The following is a 19,743-nucleotide window of genomic DNA, read 5'->3' as shown; positions in this document are numbered from 1 at the left end:
CTCCCATAAAGACCTTGAATCCTAAGTGGAAGGAGGTCTTAGCCATGTCCCAAGACAATAGATAAAGAGCTTTAAGTTTCACTGTCATTCTCTAGAAGTGTCAGATAACCAGGACATGACATAAAGTATTGTGATTATGAAACAATATACCACTGAACCACTTCAGGATGCAAGAGGCCTCTTAAAAAAACACTACTTTGAAAATACAAAGTAAATTAGGGTAGTTGAGAGACGGACAGTGAATCAGAAATATCAGTGACAGCAACAGGATAACAAACCTTGTTTACTACAGATGTTTTGGTTTTGGGGTTGTCAAATCTCCAAGAAAGGTCAAAGGACAGCGCTGTACCATACAAAGCCACCACCTACAACATCCTGAATCCATGCTTCTCAATTGTCTTCCAGATATTAAGACTTAATACCTGTAGAAGTCCACACCAGCCCCAGAGGTCATTCCAGCAAAGTAAATGAAACAGGTCCTTAGAGGTACTGGAGCGTTTGGTAAATGCTTAGTACTCAGGTCTAAAACTACAGATTCATTAAACAGGCATTAACTCACACATACACTCTGCTTCAGAAGTAGCTTCTAAAGAATAGCTGTTTGTTTCCTAGTTTTAGTTCTTATGAGAGATCAGCCCACTGCAGTACCCCACCAACTCATTTGAAATGCTAAAAATAGCCTGCAACGTGTTTCCTTTCTGCCTGATCTGAATGCAAAACAGATGTGTTGCATGGCAGAGCATCACGTTGGCTGCCAGGAGATTGCAAGCCAAATGGTTCTTCATTGTTTTGTGTCTAAGAGGTGTAGATCATTTTGCCTCATGGCTTACATACAGCAGCACTCCACAGAATATGCATCTTTGCCCAGTAACAGAAGAAATGGAGGAGGAGCCCCAGAGATGTCGCTGTCCTGCCTTGTAGTTAGTTACTGCTATTGCATTTCTCTAAGAGTAGTTGTGGTTCAGAAGAGACATACATTATGATCTGAGAAGGTGCAAAAGCCAGGAAAATATGTAAAACTGTACAGAACTAGTGCATCCTGAGCCACGGAATTTAACTATGTTGGTGGGGTCTCACTCCAAGGAAAGATTAGGGCCTCCTATACAGGGTACCATAACAACATTCTTCACCTAAGGGGCAGTGTGTCGTTTGCTTTTCAAGTACCTGCTGGTTATCTCATGACTCTACCATTTCTCCAACAACGGTTCTCCATTTCCCTAGCATCAAAGGGGTGCCACATACAAGTTTCTTTGCAGCATGTGGTCCTTGAGGGCATGGAAGCACGGTGCAAAGCTCTGCGCAGCTCTCTCTAGGGATAGATACCTAGGGTAGATATGCTGCCAGTCCTTGATGGACTGGCAGCACTCTCTTGGAGCACCCCTCCAAACCACACATTTTACCCCAACTCTATGCAAATCTTTGTGCTGGCTGTGAGTAGCCCAGTGCCAGCCACCACATTTATAAATGGGAGGCAACACTGATCATACAGGAATGCTCAGAAGTTGAACTAAAGTGGGGCTCTTGGAAACAAGTTAGATGGAAAAGCCAGTTGTCCATTCATTTGCACATCCATCTCCCTAGAGCCAAGAACCACAGCATCACCTGGGCAGCATATGGCTGGTAAGGCCAGTTTTTGTCTCTGCCTGATGAACCACTGGAGAAAAGCATAAGAGTGTAAGGGCAAAGCAGAACTGGACTGCCCAGCTCTCAAGCCACGTCTAAACCTCTTAACCTCATCATCCATGCTAGGCCACTGGAGTAGAGGGCCTGGACATCCCTCTAAGAACTGGTGTCTTTTGGAGACTTCATGTGGTACCAAAGAAGAGGTAGGATTCCTCTTCAGATTCTCCCAATGATCTTTTGAGGTCCCTTCCAACCCCTACAGTTCTGTGGTTCTGTGATCTTGCCAAGGCTCTCATCCTTTCAATAGGCATCATCTGCTCTGCCCTGCTACCAGTCATTTGTCTGTAGTTTCAAAAGAGAAATCTTCCATTTTCTGTTTCATTTCTAAGCAGTGTTTAAAATATTGGCATGGTATCCTGCCCTCACTTTAAAGCAGCAGAATTATTTGGGATATGGCTGAAAACACATTTGAGTTTTCTGTAAACAGCATCGTGGCAGAGCTGAACTCAGGCTTACAGAGGATACAGCTTTCTGGGGTGTCCCAGTAATTGGTCAAGTGCTGACTTTGGCATAGAAGACATCAGCACATGCAAACCTTCATTTGACCTTCCTCCTCAGGTACAAGTCTGCCAGCAACCCACTTCCATACATTTGTGCTCTGTACCAAGCTGTCTATCCATTACAAACCCTGTATTAACATTGGCATTTTCCACTCTGAAGCAATGGTATTAACCTATTCAAGAGCTGATTTCATGCAGGACACTGGGAGTAGAGCACATCTAATGTAATCAATCTTGCATTTCTAGCTGAGGTAGTGCTTAGGTTGTTTTTTGCTAACAGCAGCAGCTATACAGGACTGGTATGTATAGTATCCCTGCTGCAGAGAAAAGCAAACTGGCAGGAGAAGAAAGGATTGTTCCTGGCATCATTTCCCCACCTACACAGCAGAAGGCAGAGCTGTTTCAAGCCAAACAATTATCCTCAATTTATTACAGTAATGACAATAGTGAAGGGCAAAGAGAAAAAATCTTCCTGAACAGGGCTGACCAGCTATGAGGGGGTTTCTGCTGAAGAGATCACTCTCAGACTTGTGAATCCCCCTGCTATGCAACCAGCACTCAGAGAACATTGATGTCCCATCCTGTCCTTCCTCAAGGGTCTGCCTTTTCACCTGTTAAGCCACTGCATACCTGCTGTGTGCCTGCACCTTCCCCAACCAGCATTGAGGGGACTGCCCTCCTGCCTGGTCACTGGGCTGGCACCCTGCCACTGCTGCAGGGCAGCAGGAGCTTCACAGCTCCTCTTCATCCCCACCATGCTCCTCCATCCAGCACAATGCTGGTTCCTTCCTCCTGGTGCCTGGCATATCTGGTCACTGTTGGCACGGGTGTATTTTTCTGCTGAAGAATGTGCTGATGTAAAGGTCATTCCTGTAACCTTTCTTTGTGCAAGCCAAGGCCATTAAATTTAATGGGGCTCCATGAGTCGCTGAGGAAGTGAGGTCTGCACCTATGCTATACATGGAGTAGTGAAGAAAAAAAAAAGCCATGGAAGTAGGTGGTGTTCAAAACAACCAGATGATTTTGCACACTTATTCATGGAGTTGAAAACAGCAAAGATTTGGAAAGATGCAACAAATGTCTACTTAAAAATGAAAACAACCCAAACCCAACAAACTAATAAAATAACCTCAGAAAACAGAAACAAACACAAACAGATTCTGCAGCTGGTTGAGGTTCAGCCAAAGGGAACAACAACTATTCGACATTTAAAGCTCTGTGTTTGGGAAATGTGATCCCCAATCACATTTCTCAAAGTTAGAGCTTTAAATGTCGAATACTTGTTGTATTGCCAATACTTTGGCTAAATGTTCAATTGTCAAATGTCAATGAAGTGCAACATTGCTATTTTTTTTTTCCTGAACGAAGCCATTAGCAAACAGTCCATTGCATTCAATGAAGCAATGACAAAAAAAATAGCCTAACTTGAAATGTCAGGATCTGATTTTGTTTACATTTATTTCATCCATTTTTAGCAATAAATGTTGGAAAGGAAAGCATTTTAACAGTGAAGTTCTGGTGTCTTTCTATATATCTTAAGCAATAATTCTTACTACAAACTGACATAACCTGGAGTTGAGAATCAAAAATCATACCAGCATTCTTCTGTATCTTTAATACCTTTTATTTGTGATTTTTCTCCCCTTCCTTCCTAGATTTTCATTAGCACATGTCACCCATTAAAGAGAAGACAGCTGCTTCTCAGGCTGTGAGATAGCGTTCTTAGCACTGCCACAGGTTTCCTCCATGATACCTACCAAATCATACAGCCCTCTCTAAGAGGAGCTGTTGGTGCTCAGAGGCTGTGAATTCACCCAAGCAAAGCAAAGTGTTTGTAAGCTGTCACCTACAATGTTATTATTGACTCAATCACTGTGAAATAGGGCTGATGGGTGTATTTCCCGAGTTCTCCCACAGGCCTGTAGAGGAAGTAAGTGCAGGCTGGTGTCAAAATGTGTGTTGGGAGGTTTAGTGGAATATCACTGTTTCACTGCTCTGTTCATCACATGGCATGCTAGCTGGAGTCCCAGCTGGTCCCGCAGTGCTCTTTGCTGACAGCAGCAGTGACGTTGCAAACCTCACAGCACCGGTACTATGGCAATGCAGGCTACCAGGGCAAACAAAATCAGCCTTATGTCTGCAGCAACATCCTTCTCTCCTTACAGGTCTGAACGCTCCCATGTCTGCATGTTTTCAAAGGAGAAGCTGAAGTGTCCCCATTGCACAGATTTGTATGGTCCAGCTGAAGAATATCTTTCCCCATCTCTCCACAGCAACAGCCTCCCCAGGATCTCAGTATTCTGAAGTGACATTTCAATCACAGTCACCATTTCCCCTTCAGACTGAAGCCCATTAGCTTCTAAACTAGGCTACTTCCCGGCGCTCAGATGAAGGAAGCACTTTGTTGGGAGTATAATCAATCTTACCACAAAACTCTGGCTGGTACTCTCTCAGGTGATTAAACAGTCACATGGGAGAAAAATGACACAATTCAAGGGTTGCTCTTAACAGAGCTAGGACATGAAAAATGAAAAGTGTCACCGTATTGCTTTGACTCTCTTACATCATCACCCCCAAATAAGAGCCATGAAGTGCAGCCCCTCTGTGATGGACTTATGCATAATTCAGAGCATGAGCTGCCTTCGGGAGCAGATCTCTCGGTCCAAGTCTGCTGAGAATGCCAAGCAGCATGAAGGCTTCCTAAGCAAAGAAAAGGGCAGATCACTAGTGCTGCAAGAGAGTGAAGAACAAGAAAGATTGAGGTTGAGATCACACGTGGGAAGTAAATAACTGACAACGTTAAAAACTCTATTAGCAAGTGAGCACCCCCACAACCTCTCACAGTTGCACAGATATCAGTGGGTTTGTGATCCTTCTGCTATAGTCTTCCTGTGTTTTAAGGATGTTCACTTTACAGGGTCCCCACAAGAACAGGACATAATGGCTCTTTAAGCTAGCAGAATTTAAAGCAGAATCATATTATATTTCAAGTGATCATTCCAAGGTTTCTTCTATTTTTACACTGAATCACAGAGCGGTCAAGCTGAACTGGAAGGGAACAGAGCAGCTCCTGAACTCAACACAAGATGAAACAAAGATCAGTGAGGCTGGACTCCCCACCAGTTTTCAGGGAAAAAATAGAATTAGCAGGGAGGTAAGGAGCTGTTTCAAATATTTATTGCAAAGATGAAGAAATTTATATTCACCAGAGGGTGGATACACCACAGTCATCAGAGGGTGGGATTTAAATTTACTAAAGCTTCTTTCCTGTTGAGATTGAGATATGAACTGCTTACCTTGGGGGTAGCAAGCAAACATGGTGCTGTTGGTGGCAGTAATGGCTGGGACATGTGGTCTTACTGTGTGATTGATTCGGGTCAGTTAACCCCCTGATAAAAAATGCCAGCAGTTGAGCTGGCTTTTTCTTCAAAATACGTGGTTAATTTCTACCTTGAGTAATCTATTTTCAGTTCACTCTCACATGATGAGGTGTTTCCTTGGCATATCTGAATACACAGAAGCTTCTCTTTTGATATGACCTATGGGTATACACAATTCATGGTAGCATCATTTGCCCGATCCTTCTTTGTTGACTGACATTTTTAAGTCGTTCTCTGCAAGTGTAGGATTTACATGACTTGCACAATATGTACAAGCTGTGTTTCTAAAAAACATTCTCAGTGTTTCTGTTAAGTCATCATTTTGGATTAATTATCAGGGACTTTTTGTCATTGTGGCATCACCACCCATTTGCAAAATAGAGAAATATGAAAACTAATGTATAAATGAAGTTTAAGTTAACATCGAACAGCAGTGCCAGTAAACCCACTTGTTAAAATAAATGAGAATTCTGAAATTATCAGTAACAGCCCAGAGAAGACATTGTAGATATTTTCTGACCTAAAAATGCACGAGCAGAGCATAAACACATACCAGTCTACAACATGAGGAACCTGCTAAATAACTCTTAGGGGCAAAACAATTTAGATACCAAACCCTTCTTTGAATGCTGGCATACTGACATGCCACATTTGGTGGATCTCAGTCCTGTTCAGGACATGTCAGAATATTCTTCTATTTTCTTTGTCTTCAGCACTCCCCACGCTATCAAGTTCCCCTCCCCTGCCATCTTCTGCCTGGCTAAGTGGCTTAAGGGAATTGATACTTCCGCTGATTCACAGCTAGTAAATCTGCTTCCTGGGCTCGTAACCAGTTATCTGTGTACGCTCACAGAACATGTCTTTTTAATCCTCTCTCCAAATTTGGAGAAGGAAAAAACTGCAAACACTAAACAGTCAATTAGCAACAATTAGGAAAATTACAGGGTTGCTTGAAAAGCTACTTATCTGAGGGATGTCCATTAATCTCTATTGTAGGGTGAATTCAAAAGCTTGGAGATAGCAAGCAACAGAGCATTTGCTAGCCATGTTCTCGAATCTTTGCACGATCAATGCCAGCATACATGTCAGCTTTAGTGGCTATATGCTGTTTTGTAGAGCATGGGGGGAATTCTGGGGTATTTTTCTGTTAACTGACTCTGAAAAACAGACTGTGTGCATTGATTGGCTGTTTGATCCTGAAACACAGCCTTTATGTGCTCACAAACAGAATACACACAGAGCGGTATGTCATGAAAATTACATAGCTGAAGGAGTTTGCAAAAATTGTTACTGATAACCTTCAAAATCTGTTAACTCTAATGCTAAATCAAAGTCTTCAGAAAAGCAGGATGGGCTGATAAACCTCCATAAGGCAATAGCTGCCGTGCACCAATGGTTTTCGCACAAAGCGACAGGAGGGAATTCAGTGACACAGAGCCACACTGCTCTGTGCACAGGCAGAGTAGAGCAGCTCCAGCTCTCAGGGAAGCTGGGGAAAATAAGGTGCAAGGGTCCCTGAACTTCAGCATTGGTGAGGAGCCTATAGTTAGCATGGATGGGTGGTGAGAGGATCATCCTTGCAGAGGTTCCCTGAGAAGCACAGGATGGCCTAAAAACGGGTGATTGCATTCATAGTCCAGCCCCTAAGCAGTGGGAGAAACTGTTTCCAGACTTCCTGTAAGGTCCCAGACAGCTATCTGTGGCATTAGGGAACAGGTTTTTCTGCTTTCTTCCAGTTAAGAAAGTGTCAGGCATCCTCTGCTTGCCTGTACTTTGTATATATAACTGCTTCTTCCCAGTTTCCCTGCACTTTTCTGGCTACTTGATAATGTTCCTCTGTTGCCTGTATGACTTAAAGCCTCTCCAAGCCCATGCATCAATACAGCAGGAAGCCTTTAGTCATCCCTCTTATCCCACGCTCTTAACTTCCTAAAACCCTAACAGCATATTCAGGGACACTAGTTTGTTCCCCTACCAGCTCAGCCTAGCTACAGAAATGATCATTCTTCCATTCCCCTACAGTTGTCTCTTTCACCTCAACACATGTCTCCCTTACCAGGGCAGTATTACTTCCACACTGGTAACTGTCCGGCTGGGTATCCCCACAGCCCAAGAAGTGCTATCTTGAAAATACAAAAGGATCTTGAAACTATCAGTTATTATGACTTTTTTTTGATAGGATCATGCTCCTGAATTCCCATGTCGTGCAATGATATGAGAATCCTGGGCACCATGCAACGCTGCCAGGCTGAGACCATGCAGCAGACCCATAATGGGACAAAAATGTGAGAAGAAATGCAATCATAGATCTGTCCTGAAGCTGGGTAGGCAGGAGCAATGCACAAACACCAAAATCCTACTCTCCCACACACCCATGTTCTGAAGATGCTATCACTTGTGGAAAAGCAAACATTGGAAGAGCTGAGACAGTAAACTAAATTATGAGCATGCTGCTGCAATTTTTCTTGGGCCAACAGTGCAAGAAGTGTCAGCAGGCACAGAGGGAGAAGTCTTTGGAAACATGAGCACAAGTCAAGCAACTGGTGGAGTTTGCGCAGTTACATGTAAAACACTTGAGCTCCTGTTCATCCAAAAATCTTTGCTGGGGGCATCCTTCAGAGCACGACAGAACCAGCAGGGGAACGAGAAAGGTGGAAGTTCTTCTAAAAAACATGTAGCATTGACAAAGAAGGGCAATTTTGGTCTTTTATTCGCTTGACTGTCCATTAAGATTGTTGTTGCACCCCAGCAAGAAGCACCACATGACCCTGAGGACAGCTCAAGAATCAGGATAGGGAGGGCCCCTGAATTTTTGATACATGGTTCTTCTGCTTTGACTGGACATCATTACTTATTTACTGCTTAAAATATTAAACTGACACTGGTGCTAGTTCATGCATTCTGGGTGTTTCTGAACAATGACTGAGAAACCGAACAGTTTTTATTTTCCTTTCTTGGGATTTTGAACTAGCCGGTGTGCAAGTATCATATCAAAATTATAGCTCTATTTATCTGAAAACTAAGAAAGCGTGAAGGGGGCTGAAAAAATTCAAGGACTGAAAACAATTCCCTCTATGGGGTGAATTATGGAGCTCAGCCTGCCTGTCTTGTCAAAAAGACTTGGATTATTGCAATGTATAATCACCTCTGTGAGGGGAAATGCACATCTTGGAGGAGCTTTTTAATTTAGGTGGGAAAAGTGTAAAAGAATGAATGTCTGGAATACAAACACATATTTTCGAAGTCAATGTAGGTGGTCCTGTTTAAAAGAGATGATGGAATAAGGGAAAAGGCAGACAGTGTCTTGCTATCAGTTTTGATACCACAACTGCTGCAGGTCTGGAAGAAACCTTATGAAGATTCTCTGTGTCATGTAGTCTGTCTATCATCTATCATCTGTGATGGACCAGAGCATTCCAATGCTCTGCTAGATTTTACAGAGCTACCACCCACAAAATCTTAATGCCAGTGAGAATTCAGACAATTTTGTTCAAGTTGAAAAACTAATTTCATTGCCCAAATTAATTTAGTACAGTGCAAAGCATAAGCTTTTCTTCTTGACATCCAGTTCCAGAAGCTTTACACTGACTTCCAGTTACCACCTTAGAAGACTCGGGTTGTCTTTTATGAGCATAGAGTCTTTTTTTTTTTTTTTTTCATAGAGAAAGGCTGTGGAACAAGCTTGATACTCCTTTTTTTCCTCCTTTGATCTGTCTAATCACATGAATTAATTGACTGTTAAAAATGTAAAATTCAAATCTCTTTCAGGAATTCCATAGAAATACTGAACAATGTCACGAATCATGCTGAAGATCATAGCTTCATATACTCCCCCCTGCGCCATGTGACTACCAACCCAGTATTGATTTCCTTTCATCTCAAAAACTGAAGCAATATTCATTGCCAAAATAAAAAGCTGTCTGAGTTATGAGAATGCACTGCCAGCAAGTTCCAGGATGAAGCACAGATATAAAAAAGAAAAAATGGGGGAGGGGGGCAGTGAAGGCATATGTGGAAAAGCTGAATATGCTCAGTGAGAAGATCTGTATTAGAATGAGACTTTCATCATAAAACTATGCAGGAGCAAAGGTAATAGATGGGTGCCGCAATCCCAACACTTGTCCAGAGCAGGATGGACCCTGCCGCTGGTTTAGCTTAGGGCAGCCTTGAGGGGTAGCCAGCCTTGTCCCAGTGGATTTGTTCCTGCCTATCTTTCTCCGGCTAAAACCATTCCTTCTGTCTTCGTGACTAAGTCTCTACTGGGAATTGGGGCTGGGGCGTGGGGGAACAGGAGACAGGATGAGAAAGGACAGGCTGTAAATAAGCAGCCATATCAGCCTTACATCACCCCAAAACAAACCATAGGTACTTCTCCCTTGCTGCTTTCAAAAGCTCTCTAATTTCTGAACAACAGTCATGCTCAGGGTTTTGAGTTTAATGTGTACCTCCTACCGAGTTTGGGCCTTCTCAAAACATCTTAAGGTGAAAGAGCAAGATCTGATTCACATTCGCAGTGCTCACTCTCCAGAATGCTGGGCTGCCTGCAGTATAAATAGTAAGGGTAGCCAGTGTGACTGCCATAAAGCAATCTACATAAAGACAGAGCCTGCTCATCTCCGCAGTCTGTCTGGGGAGCAAGAGGGCAGGAGCCCTTAACAGGAGATAGTCCAAATGCGTCTATCTGTCTCCAAGAGGCACTGTCCTGCCTGATTTCATGTGCTCTGAACATGACCCTAAGCACAATGACTCTCTTCTTTGCTTCACTTAGTACCTTGTAACAAAAAAAAGACATCTTTCTTTTCAAAGTAGTCTGAATTTCTCAAAGAAAACAATTATCTTCCCTCAATCACAGAAAACCTTACCTCTTAACACTGCCCAATACTAGGTAAAGCCTGCTTTTTCCTATCAGAAGTCTCTCATCACCTGCTGTGGCATCTTCTAGGGCTGTCTGCCCTTTCCTAATGCAGAGCCAGAGCAGTTTCTGCCCAGGTACTGTCTGCAGTAGATTGGCATCACATGTGCTCTCCCCGAACCAGCTGCCTCATTGCATTGCTATTGATTCTGAGTTGGATTTCTGCAGCAAATCTATTGCATTTCCATTAGCAAGACTGCAAATGATGAAAATGCTCATTTATATTGTTTCAGCTCTGCATCACAATTAACCTGCTGCTTAGCCTCCAGCGAGCCAAATTCTGCCTTCTCATCTGATGCTGAGAAAGTTCCCCGAGGTTTCTCTGCATCTGAAGGTGAGACACTGCAAATCTGAGGTGGGCAGCTGGGTGTGTTTGCAGTGCATGAACAGGAAATCAAGCACTTCACTTACAAGTACAATAGATACTGAAATATGATAATTTCAGTCCCCTGCAGTGAAAATTCAAACCCTGTGTCTGTATTTTATTTTTTAATGGCATCAATTTGTAATCAGTTTTACTTAGAAACTTACAATGCAGTACAGTTCAAAGTGTCATTTTTAATAAAGAAGCAATGGCCATATACTTCATGTACCTATTGTATTATTTATACTCACATATGCCTATGTGTTTAAATGAGGAAGAAGGCAACGCTGAATTTCCACGTAGCACGAACACATAAGATATTCTCAGTGGAGTTTGCAAAGTAAAATGCAGCTTTTAAAAAGACATGCAAGTGGAAGCTAATATTCACAAATTCATACTATTACTAACAGAAATTACTTCAGAACATTTTATCCATCATGATCTGCACATGATATTTGTGCATGAAAGAAAACACCTCATTCACAAGGTAGTTTCGAAAGCCATGATTTTGGGGGTGTTTTCAAAGAGAACGAAAAGAAGGACTGATCAGTTCAGGCCTCTGCATGTTAAATAGAAGAAAACCTTTTTTTTTTTTTTTTTTTTTTTTTTTTTTTTTTTTTGTGTGTGTAAGCAATCATTCTTAAAAAAGGGGGTGATTAAAAAAAAAAAAAAAAAAGAGATTGATCTGACCAAAGTGTGTGCTTGTTGAGAGCTTTTTGTAGACAGTGTAGACAGTGTGATGAACTGGGCTGGGGAGAGAAAATGTGCACACCTCATTTACCACTTCAGAAGGCTTAGTTGACCTGAACTCCCTGAAATTTGCAACATCTTATGCATCTGACCCCATCAGTCCCAACAGCACTTAACTCTGAGTATTACTGCAAGTAAATACATCTATAAGCCACCAAGACCTCTGGGAAGCCAGAAAAGAGTGTTTTAGGAAAAAAAAAAAAATCTGGGCTGGCTCAGTGCATTGGAACTTGCTTTATTGCTGCTTGTTAATGGAGATCAGCATCTCTTTATTATGCTCTAGTTAGGCTCAGAACTTGTGTGGTATCTTAACCACGATTAATTAGAATTTTCTTGTGACAAGATGTTAATTCACAGGACAAGTGTCAGAGAAAAGTCCTGGCTTTTGCATTGTGCAGCAGACACTTAGAAGCTGAACTACAAGAACTGCCAGCACTTAACTGGGGAAAGAGTTACTCCTGCTAGTCTCACTCTGGTAACCACCCTGGGAGAGGTCTCTTCCTTGATGCTGACTAGGACGCTGAAGGCAGCTTAGCTTTCTAATGTAAGCACTTAGGCTAGGTGTCTGAGGCTAATCAACTCCAACATGGTATCACAAATGGAAAAACATTTTCTTTAAGATATTCTCCTCCTGCATCTTCAAGCTTTGGGAGAAAAGCAGTCTATTTGGCAGTGCTGCCCTGCATAATAACAGTGAGGATAGGGAAAGCTGCTACACAGCCTGTGCTGCATCATCCACTCTCCCCCCCTGCAGCTCTCTGACACATCCCTGACCTTGACACTGTCAGAGGCTGCCAGGCACAGAGTCAATCCTACAGCATTGTAGTGGGGCTTTGAACTGCAGAGCATGGGCCAAAATTAGGCTTTTTTCAAAAAACAAACAAACAAACAAACAAACAAACAAAAAACGCATCTGATGCTGCTAGGAGCAAACTCTCACTGTCCATAAATCAGAACCTTCCCCCAGGCTGCAGCAACTGTACCTGGAGGGAAGGCTCCCTCCAGCCTGCCACAGAGATAAAATACAGACCTTTGCAAATCACTGTCTACAGGAGAAAGGACATCAAATGCAGAACTGGGAAAGAACAAGTGGAGGTGAAAGAGGCAGCGAGAACTGCAAGAAGCATTTACTGTATGATACCAAACCATGTGTTAGGCTAGTTTTCTTTTAACTTTTTCCCATCCCTAACTCTAAAATGGCATTAGAAATTCAGCTACTGTGCCGGGATTACTTTTGAAGGCAGTCCAGATCATTTCCAGGTAAATGCCTACTACCAGTCTTCTTTTAGCACTTTTACAGAGAATAAGAAAACAGCAGCTTTTGCTGAGAAAAGGACACCTGAAAAGGCCGCAGAAGTCAGAAATGGGAAATGGGAGTGGTCCCAGGGAGGGGTAGTTAACAGCAGTGTGTGGTGGTGCTTTCTCTCTCATTCACCTAATTTTCCAAACTGGTGAGGGGGGATGAAGCTGTTCTCCATCCCAGCAAGTGACTGTCTGTGCCTAGCAGCCCTGCCTGCCTTGAGGTGTGTGCACAGAGCTAAGCATCCACACACGTCTGTGTGTTATGGCCAGCGCAGCTTGGTGGGCACAGACAGAGGCTGGGAGATGGACATGCAGCTAGCCCATCAGCCCACTACATCTCAAGGGGGCCAGGAAGCCCAAAGCAAGAAGAGTGCAGGAGCAGCCCAAGGCTTGTGCACCTCTACTTCAAAGCACAGGCAAAATACGGGAGTGCTGCATGCCCTAGCCAGGGCTGCCAGTGGGGCTTTGGGACTGTCGTGAGAAGCTGCATGTGGTATCAGCCATGAAATAAGTTGCTTCTGCTGCTGGGTGCTTGTATTCACAGCTCCCTGGTGTGCCTGAAGTGCCATGTCCAGTCAATGTTCTCCTCTCCAAATTGTTTAAAAGCTGAATTTGTTTAGGGGGAAATCCACTTACATGGAAAGAAAAGGCAATGGGAAAATCTGTAAAGAGGTGAGTATTTTGTTTGCAGATGTATGGATGTAGTTATCATGAAAACACAGGTTGGACAGTACTATCAAAATGAGTCTGTTACTCAGCTGGGTAAACGGTGGAATTGTATTTAATGGTGATGACTGAAGAAGAAGTAGAATATAGCTGCTGAACTGTGTTAGCATTTCTGCAATTTCCATGCCTTCATAGAGTGAGGGAGACTGTAGGCTAGTGAGTAATATTATATCCCACATGTAATGAAACCTTCTTGGGTGTAATTGTGCTAAGATTCACACGGTCCCTAAATATGGGGATGATTTAAAATATTCACCTTTCCTTCCGTTTCGGCAAAAGAGCCATGATATAAGATGGAAACTAACCACAAAGGAAGAGATTTTTTCGGTATTGATAAAGGGTAAAATATGGTAATAGGAGGGAGACCAGTCTTGAATCTAATGCACCAGACACAATTACTAGGATTGTCTCTCTTCTGCTTTCTCTCCCAGGCTCCAGGAAAAAGAAGAATCAATTAGCTCTCAACAGACGATGACCTTGAAGGATACAGCTTTAAGGGGAATATGCTGAGTAAGACAGAATAAGAGAGGAGAAGAAGAGAAAAGGACTTGGAAACTCACGGAAGGGCCTGATTCAGAAAAAATACCACAGAATATGCGATGTGTCAGTTCTTTTTAAGTTCTACACTGAAAGAGAAAATATTATCAGCATAAAAGGGGGTTTCTGGGAACAAGTTACCTCACTCTGCCTGGAACAGAAAAAAGGACACTGAGAGGCAAAGAAGGGACAATCCAATTTACAGATGCTACTTTCCAAGCCATCTCTTTGAGAATTTTATAGCTGTCAAAGGCATTCATAAAAAAAAAAAGTTATCACTGATGCAATCTGTCAACCTCTCCAACAAATCTTGCTCTACATAAAGCAGAACGACATGTTTGAAATGCAGCTGTTTCAAAAACCCCAAGACAGTGCTTTTAGAGCTGTCCAAAAAGTTCTTTTCATGCTTCCTTGAATTCTTAGGCAGATCTTCCACAGTGCACTTTTCCAGCTATATTTTCTTACAGCTGCAGGGAACTGCAGCCCCTTGCCACATCCAGGATTACGTGCCATGGTTAGAATAATTGCTAGCTACACAACCTTCTCACTCGGAGCAACCTGAGCTTGACCTGCTGCCAGTTCTTCCTCTCCTTTCAGTCTGTGCCTATCTGGAAGTCTATGACACCTTAAAACACATTTCTGTTAAGAACATCAAGGTGAGAGTTAAAGAAAAAAAAAAATACCAACAACCCAACCACCTAATTTCTGGACAACCGTTTACTTCCCAGATGTGAGCAGATCTGAAAACAGATAACAGCTTTTTGCTGGTAACTGCTCTAAAGAATCTCTTTTTTTTTTTTTTTTTATTTTGCCGTTCATTTACTTCAGAATGAGATTACCAGGTTATTGAGAAAGGCTTGCCTCACATGTGGAAATTCAAAAGGGTGAAGGTTGCTCTGACATAACTAGCTTTTGGTCATTTCTCCCACACACAGCAAAGAGGCCATTTTGACTAGATGGTGTTCCCTGGTCAACTACATAGAGTAAAAAGAGCTGTCGCATCTTCGGTACCCCTTAAAATATCAGCACTACAAAAGAGATTTTCTGCATCATCAATAAATAAATAAATAAATAAATCACTTACTATAACTTTGTATACCTGCAAAGGTAGTGAAGTGACCCAATAATTCAAATAATGTCTTACTTCCCATAGACAAAGCCCTGTCACTTAGCTGCACAGCAATATTTCCCTATCAGACTCTTTCCGTCAGATAAATTGCTGTTAATCCAATATCCCATTGTCACCTGTTATCTAAGCAAAAGTCTGCAGGGATTCTACAGGAATACCTAAATTTTCAGTGATTCTGGAATCGTTTTCCTAGTTAGCTGTCCAGGACCAATTTTCAGCTGGAAGGACCTCCACTGAAATCACTCTAATCGTGCTCTTTTTCTCTAGCAAAAGGGATTGGCCCCAAAATGCCATGTCTAATCCAATTTATACATATCTATACTGAATCTGGTCTTGGTGGGGCTAAACTCAATAGTGAACTTCTGGTAACTTCAGGACTGAGATCCAGTATGTAACACCTACAGGGTGGACATCCTGCGGCATTATAGGGAAGGCACAAGGGAGAAATATGAGATGGGGTCCTGTTAGGCAATTTGCAAGGAAATTGCTTGTTCTGATCATTGCAGCTTTCTGAAGGAAACCTCAGCCCCGTGCTCTTGGTGCAATGGCACACTGCCTTTTCTTTTACTGGTGTAGCACAGTTTTACACAGCTCAGGAACTGCTGGCTTCATCTCCTCCAGATTTGATGGGTATCAAACAAATTATAATATCAAAGAAATTACACTTCAGCAATGTGGTTTTCTGACGCTTTATGATTGCTACTGAGAAAATAATGCAGGTACCCTGGATATTTTTTGCTTTAAGGATGAACAAAGACTAATTTGGAAACTGCTTCCTCCTGCCTTGGCACGGACAAGAACACTTTCCTGAAATGCCCCACAGAAGTCAATGAGGAAATATCTCAGGTTCAACAAGAATCAGCTCCTAGAGGAGAGGACAGATGCAGAGAAATAGTGCTATGCTCTTAAAAGAAAGGGCAAGATCACAAGCTAACTGCTAAATTAATAATTTCCCAGTCTCTAACTGCTTTAAATACACTGTCGCTCTTTCCCACTGTTCTCCCTGACTGCTTCAGGAGGATGACAGGGATGTATGCCAGCAACAGACTTCAGGAAGGAGGTAACAGAAGTGCTCTGCAGGCAAGGCAAAGAAAATGAGCACACATTGAAGACCCAGCAGAGGACACAAACCAAATTTGTGAGAGAAATAGCCTGGCAGACCACACAGAATAGCTATTAGATAAACCCTTGAAGTAGATCACGTGCTTCCCCACAGGTGGATGCAGAGAAAAGGGTGGTACTGGCTCTTTACAAATGTCCAAAACAAAGCCCCGTCCATTGCCCTGCATGCCTCATAAAAGTTCAGAGGCCCTGAGGTGCTCTCCTCAGAGATGCTGTACCCGTCTTAGCGCATCACAGTCACATGCCCTCATTCACAACAGCTGCAGAGCAGTTAGGAACCCTTTTATTTATTTATTTGTGTGTGTGTAAGGGAAAACAAAGAAGAAACACATAGCTTCTACTTACAAAGTTTTGGAGCAGTTTGGAGATTGGTTTCTGTTGCTTGCGCCTGGGATGCGGTGGTAGGCTCCAGGGCAGATGGTGACAGCGAAGGTGCGGCAGAGGACAACAACCCAACATCTAGGATGCGGTTGTAGAGAGAAGGCTGGAGGAAGAAGGGCTTGGAGGGCGCGAGCGAGCTGTCAGTTTGCACTGTCACTTCAGCCTTGCTCTCAGGGCTAGGTACGGGAAAGGGTGAGGCATACACCTCTGAAGGCACCCAGGCAGACAGAGCTGTAGGATCCACAGTGCTCTTTGGGTCTTGTCCTATCCTCCCGGGGTCAAGGTGGGTAGGAGAGTCATACTCAAAAATCTTGTCCACAAAGACCCACTTGAGGCCAGCAATGCAGAGGCAGAGGCTGAGCAGGCACGCCAGGATAGGGGCGATGCAGATCTTTTCGGAGTTGAGGCAGCCCTTGAGTCGCTCTGCCTCCAGGCACACACAGCAGGTCGCGGCAAGGCCTGCTACCCCCTGGACCCTCTGGTCCTCTCTGTGGGGCCCCGGCATGTTCTCCTCAGCCGGGAGCCCGTCGAGGGATGCATCAGGGCTCAGCTGAGCTGAGGGGCTGGGGAAAGTGTCGGCGGCTACTTCAGACATGTTTAAGCATCAGTTCTCACACAGCTCACCTCCAAAAGGCCTTAACTCTACCACAGTCCATTACTGTGAGACACAGACAAAAAGAGACGGTAGAAATATTCACAGCACTCTGCAAAAATCACAGAGCAGGAGGCAACAAAAGGTCTGAGCCCGGCAACACCATCCAAACTGAGAGAGGAGGGATGCACGGGGGGGAAAATGAGGCCTCCCTGCCCCCCGCCCCGAGCCCTCTGCCGCTCTCGCTGCCTCTCTGAAGCAAGAGCAGCTCTGCGATTACTGCGCTCCCGACTCCTGGCCACTTTTATAATTCCTCAAACGCCTCTCAAGCAATTCCAGCTCTTCTGAGGGAGGGAGAGAACGTCCCCCCGAAAGCAAGCACGACAAAACAAAACGGGGGGAAGGAGGGTGGAGAGAAAGAAAACCACGAACGAGCAAACAAATTGACCAGATTAAGTGAACCAATAGCCCAGAGCGAAAGGCAAGACTCTCACCTTGAGCATCTGAGGCTGGTATCTGCTTAGGCGAGGAAAACAATTGTCATGCGGTAGAAGGAGCAAAAGCAAAATCTGTAACAACAGCGGCAGCGGCAGAAGTGACAGTAGCAGCAGCATCCTGTCGCGTTACAGCGGCGGCTGAAAGAGGCTGAATCATTACAGAGCAGCAGGTGCTCGCTGTCTGAGCATCACTGCAAACAATATCATTACACAGAGGTTTGAAAGGAAGAGAGATGCCAAGGCGATGGTAACTCCCTTTCTCTCCCCTCCCTCTTTGTCCTTCTTGAGCGCTCATTCACTTTCCTCCTTCTCTCTCCCCCACCCGCCCCGCTCCCCCAGCCCCCTTTGCAGCCTGTTTCTCTGATGTACAGGCTCACTCCTTCCTCCCCTTCCCCACCCCCCGCCCTCTGCAGGGCTGGTCTGAGGGAAATCAGTGCACCCAGCAACGCAGGACTGTCAGTGACTTCCTATTTTATCCAATTAGGAAGAATAAAGGCCATCAAATCAAAGGGATGGAGCAGGCAGGAGTTGCGCGCTGCCGCCCGCTCCCTCTTCGCCGCCGGAGCGCGGTCAGAGGAGACAGACAGACAGACAGACAGACACCGGTGGCACGGTCTCCCAAAGCCGGGAGAGGACGGGGTGTAGGTGGGAGCGCCTTGGGCTGGACTGGGCTCGCCGAGTCTGACACCCGATCTCTCTCAGGGGGAAGCCCGCTTTCCAGCAGCAGCTTCCCCCTGCCTAACACCTAGAGAGAGCTTTTCTCTACAAGCCTCTGAGTAAGTTTGATTCACTGAGAATAATGCTGGGATGCACCTTGAGTCTAACACAATAAAAAAACTCCCAGCCCAACACAAACAACTCATTCCCACGTCTGAAAAATTTACATTTAATTCGTAGACAACAACTTTCTTTTTTTTTTTTTTTTTTTTTTTTTTTTTTTTTTTTTTTTTTTTAATATTTCGCATTTTCCAAACTCCCTTCCAAAACCATCCAAAACCAAAAAAACAAAACCTTCACACTAATGCCAACTCCTTAACATTTTCCTGAAGAGCTGGCATGCTGCTAATGCTGCTAAAATATGTCCTCACTCTCCCTCAGAGTAAAAAAAAACAAACAAAAAAAAACTCAAAGAATTTTATTATTAACGAGGCTTCCATTTTGTTCTTATGTTTGCCTGTCATTCCTCACCTCCACCAATATCTAGCACTTAGTCCCATTCCCACCAGTGCAGTGTAATGCAGTGTAAATGAACAGACCAGTTAATAAAGATCAGAATCAGCCCTATCCCCAATCCTACCGTACAGAAAAGTGCACGTCTGTGACAATACAGACATATTTAATATAAGAGGAGAGGGGCTTTTAATGCAATTTACAGTACCTTGGACTTTGTGAAAACATTTGCATCAAAGATTTGGCAGTGTGAATCCCCCTTCCTCCTTAGTGTAAATGTTTGCAGGTTGCATAAGGAAACAAAGAATTAAGTACTTCAAATTGTCCTGAACTTATTTTTTTTTGCTGGTACTTTAGTCAGGAATCCAAAAGGGAATTTCATTTGCAGTTATATATTTTTCATAGTGACCAAAAAGGCACCTGTCTCTACCTATCTCTTCTGTCTTCCTCAAGCATAATTCACAATACTCCCCATTCACAGAGATCTCCATGGGAACATTAGCAATATTTGCATTAAAAAAGGTTTATCAAAATCTCAATGATTCCCATAGTGTTTCCACAGACTCTCCTGTCAAGGACTAATTGATGGATGTCTGATCACAGAGCTTCCTGTGAGACTGTGGTAGCCAACTGAAGTAATCATGATGCTACATTCAAGTGCCTGGAGAATTTACCTTAAAGCACAGCCAGTGATAACA

The 19,743-nt window shown here is 43.6% G+C and overlaps 1 protein-coding gene across 5 annotated transcripts in view; it reads right to left on the bottom strand.

Moving 5' to 3' along the window:
* The window catches only part of NRG1 (neuregulin 1), a 102,296-nt gene extending 84,123 nt beyond the window's left edge, over positions 1–18,173 (bottom strand). For 4 of the 5 annotated variants that reach the window (XM_032205416.1, XM_032205418.1, XM_032205419.1 and 1 more), the window contains exon 1: positions 16,751–18,173. In XM_032205416.1, the coding sequence (XP_032061307.1) occupies positions 16,751–17,381 (631 nt within the window). In that variant the 5' untranslated portion in view covers positions 17,382–18,173. The remainder of the gene's footprint in view (positions 1–16,750) is intronic. The other variant, XM_032205417.1, reaches the window with a different exon arrangement.
* Between the last annotated feature and the right edge of the window lie 1,570 nt (positions 18,174–19,743).

Source organism: Aythya fuligula, chromosome Z (assembly GCF_009819795.1).
Source record: "Aythya fuligula isolate bAytFul2 chromosome Z, bAytFul2.pri, whole genome shotgun sequence".
Lineage (NCBI taxonomy): Eukaryota > Metazoa > Chordata > Aves > Anseriformes > Anatidae > Aythya > Aythya fuligula.
Note: the sequence above shows the minus strand (reverse complement) of the source record. Positions and strands in the feature narration are given on the sequence as shown.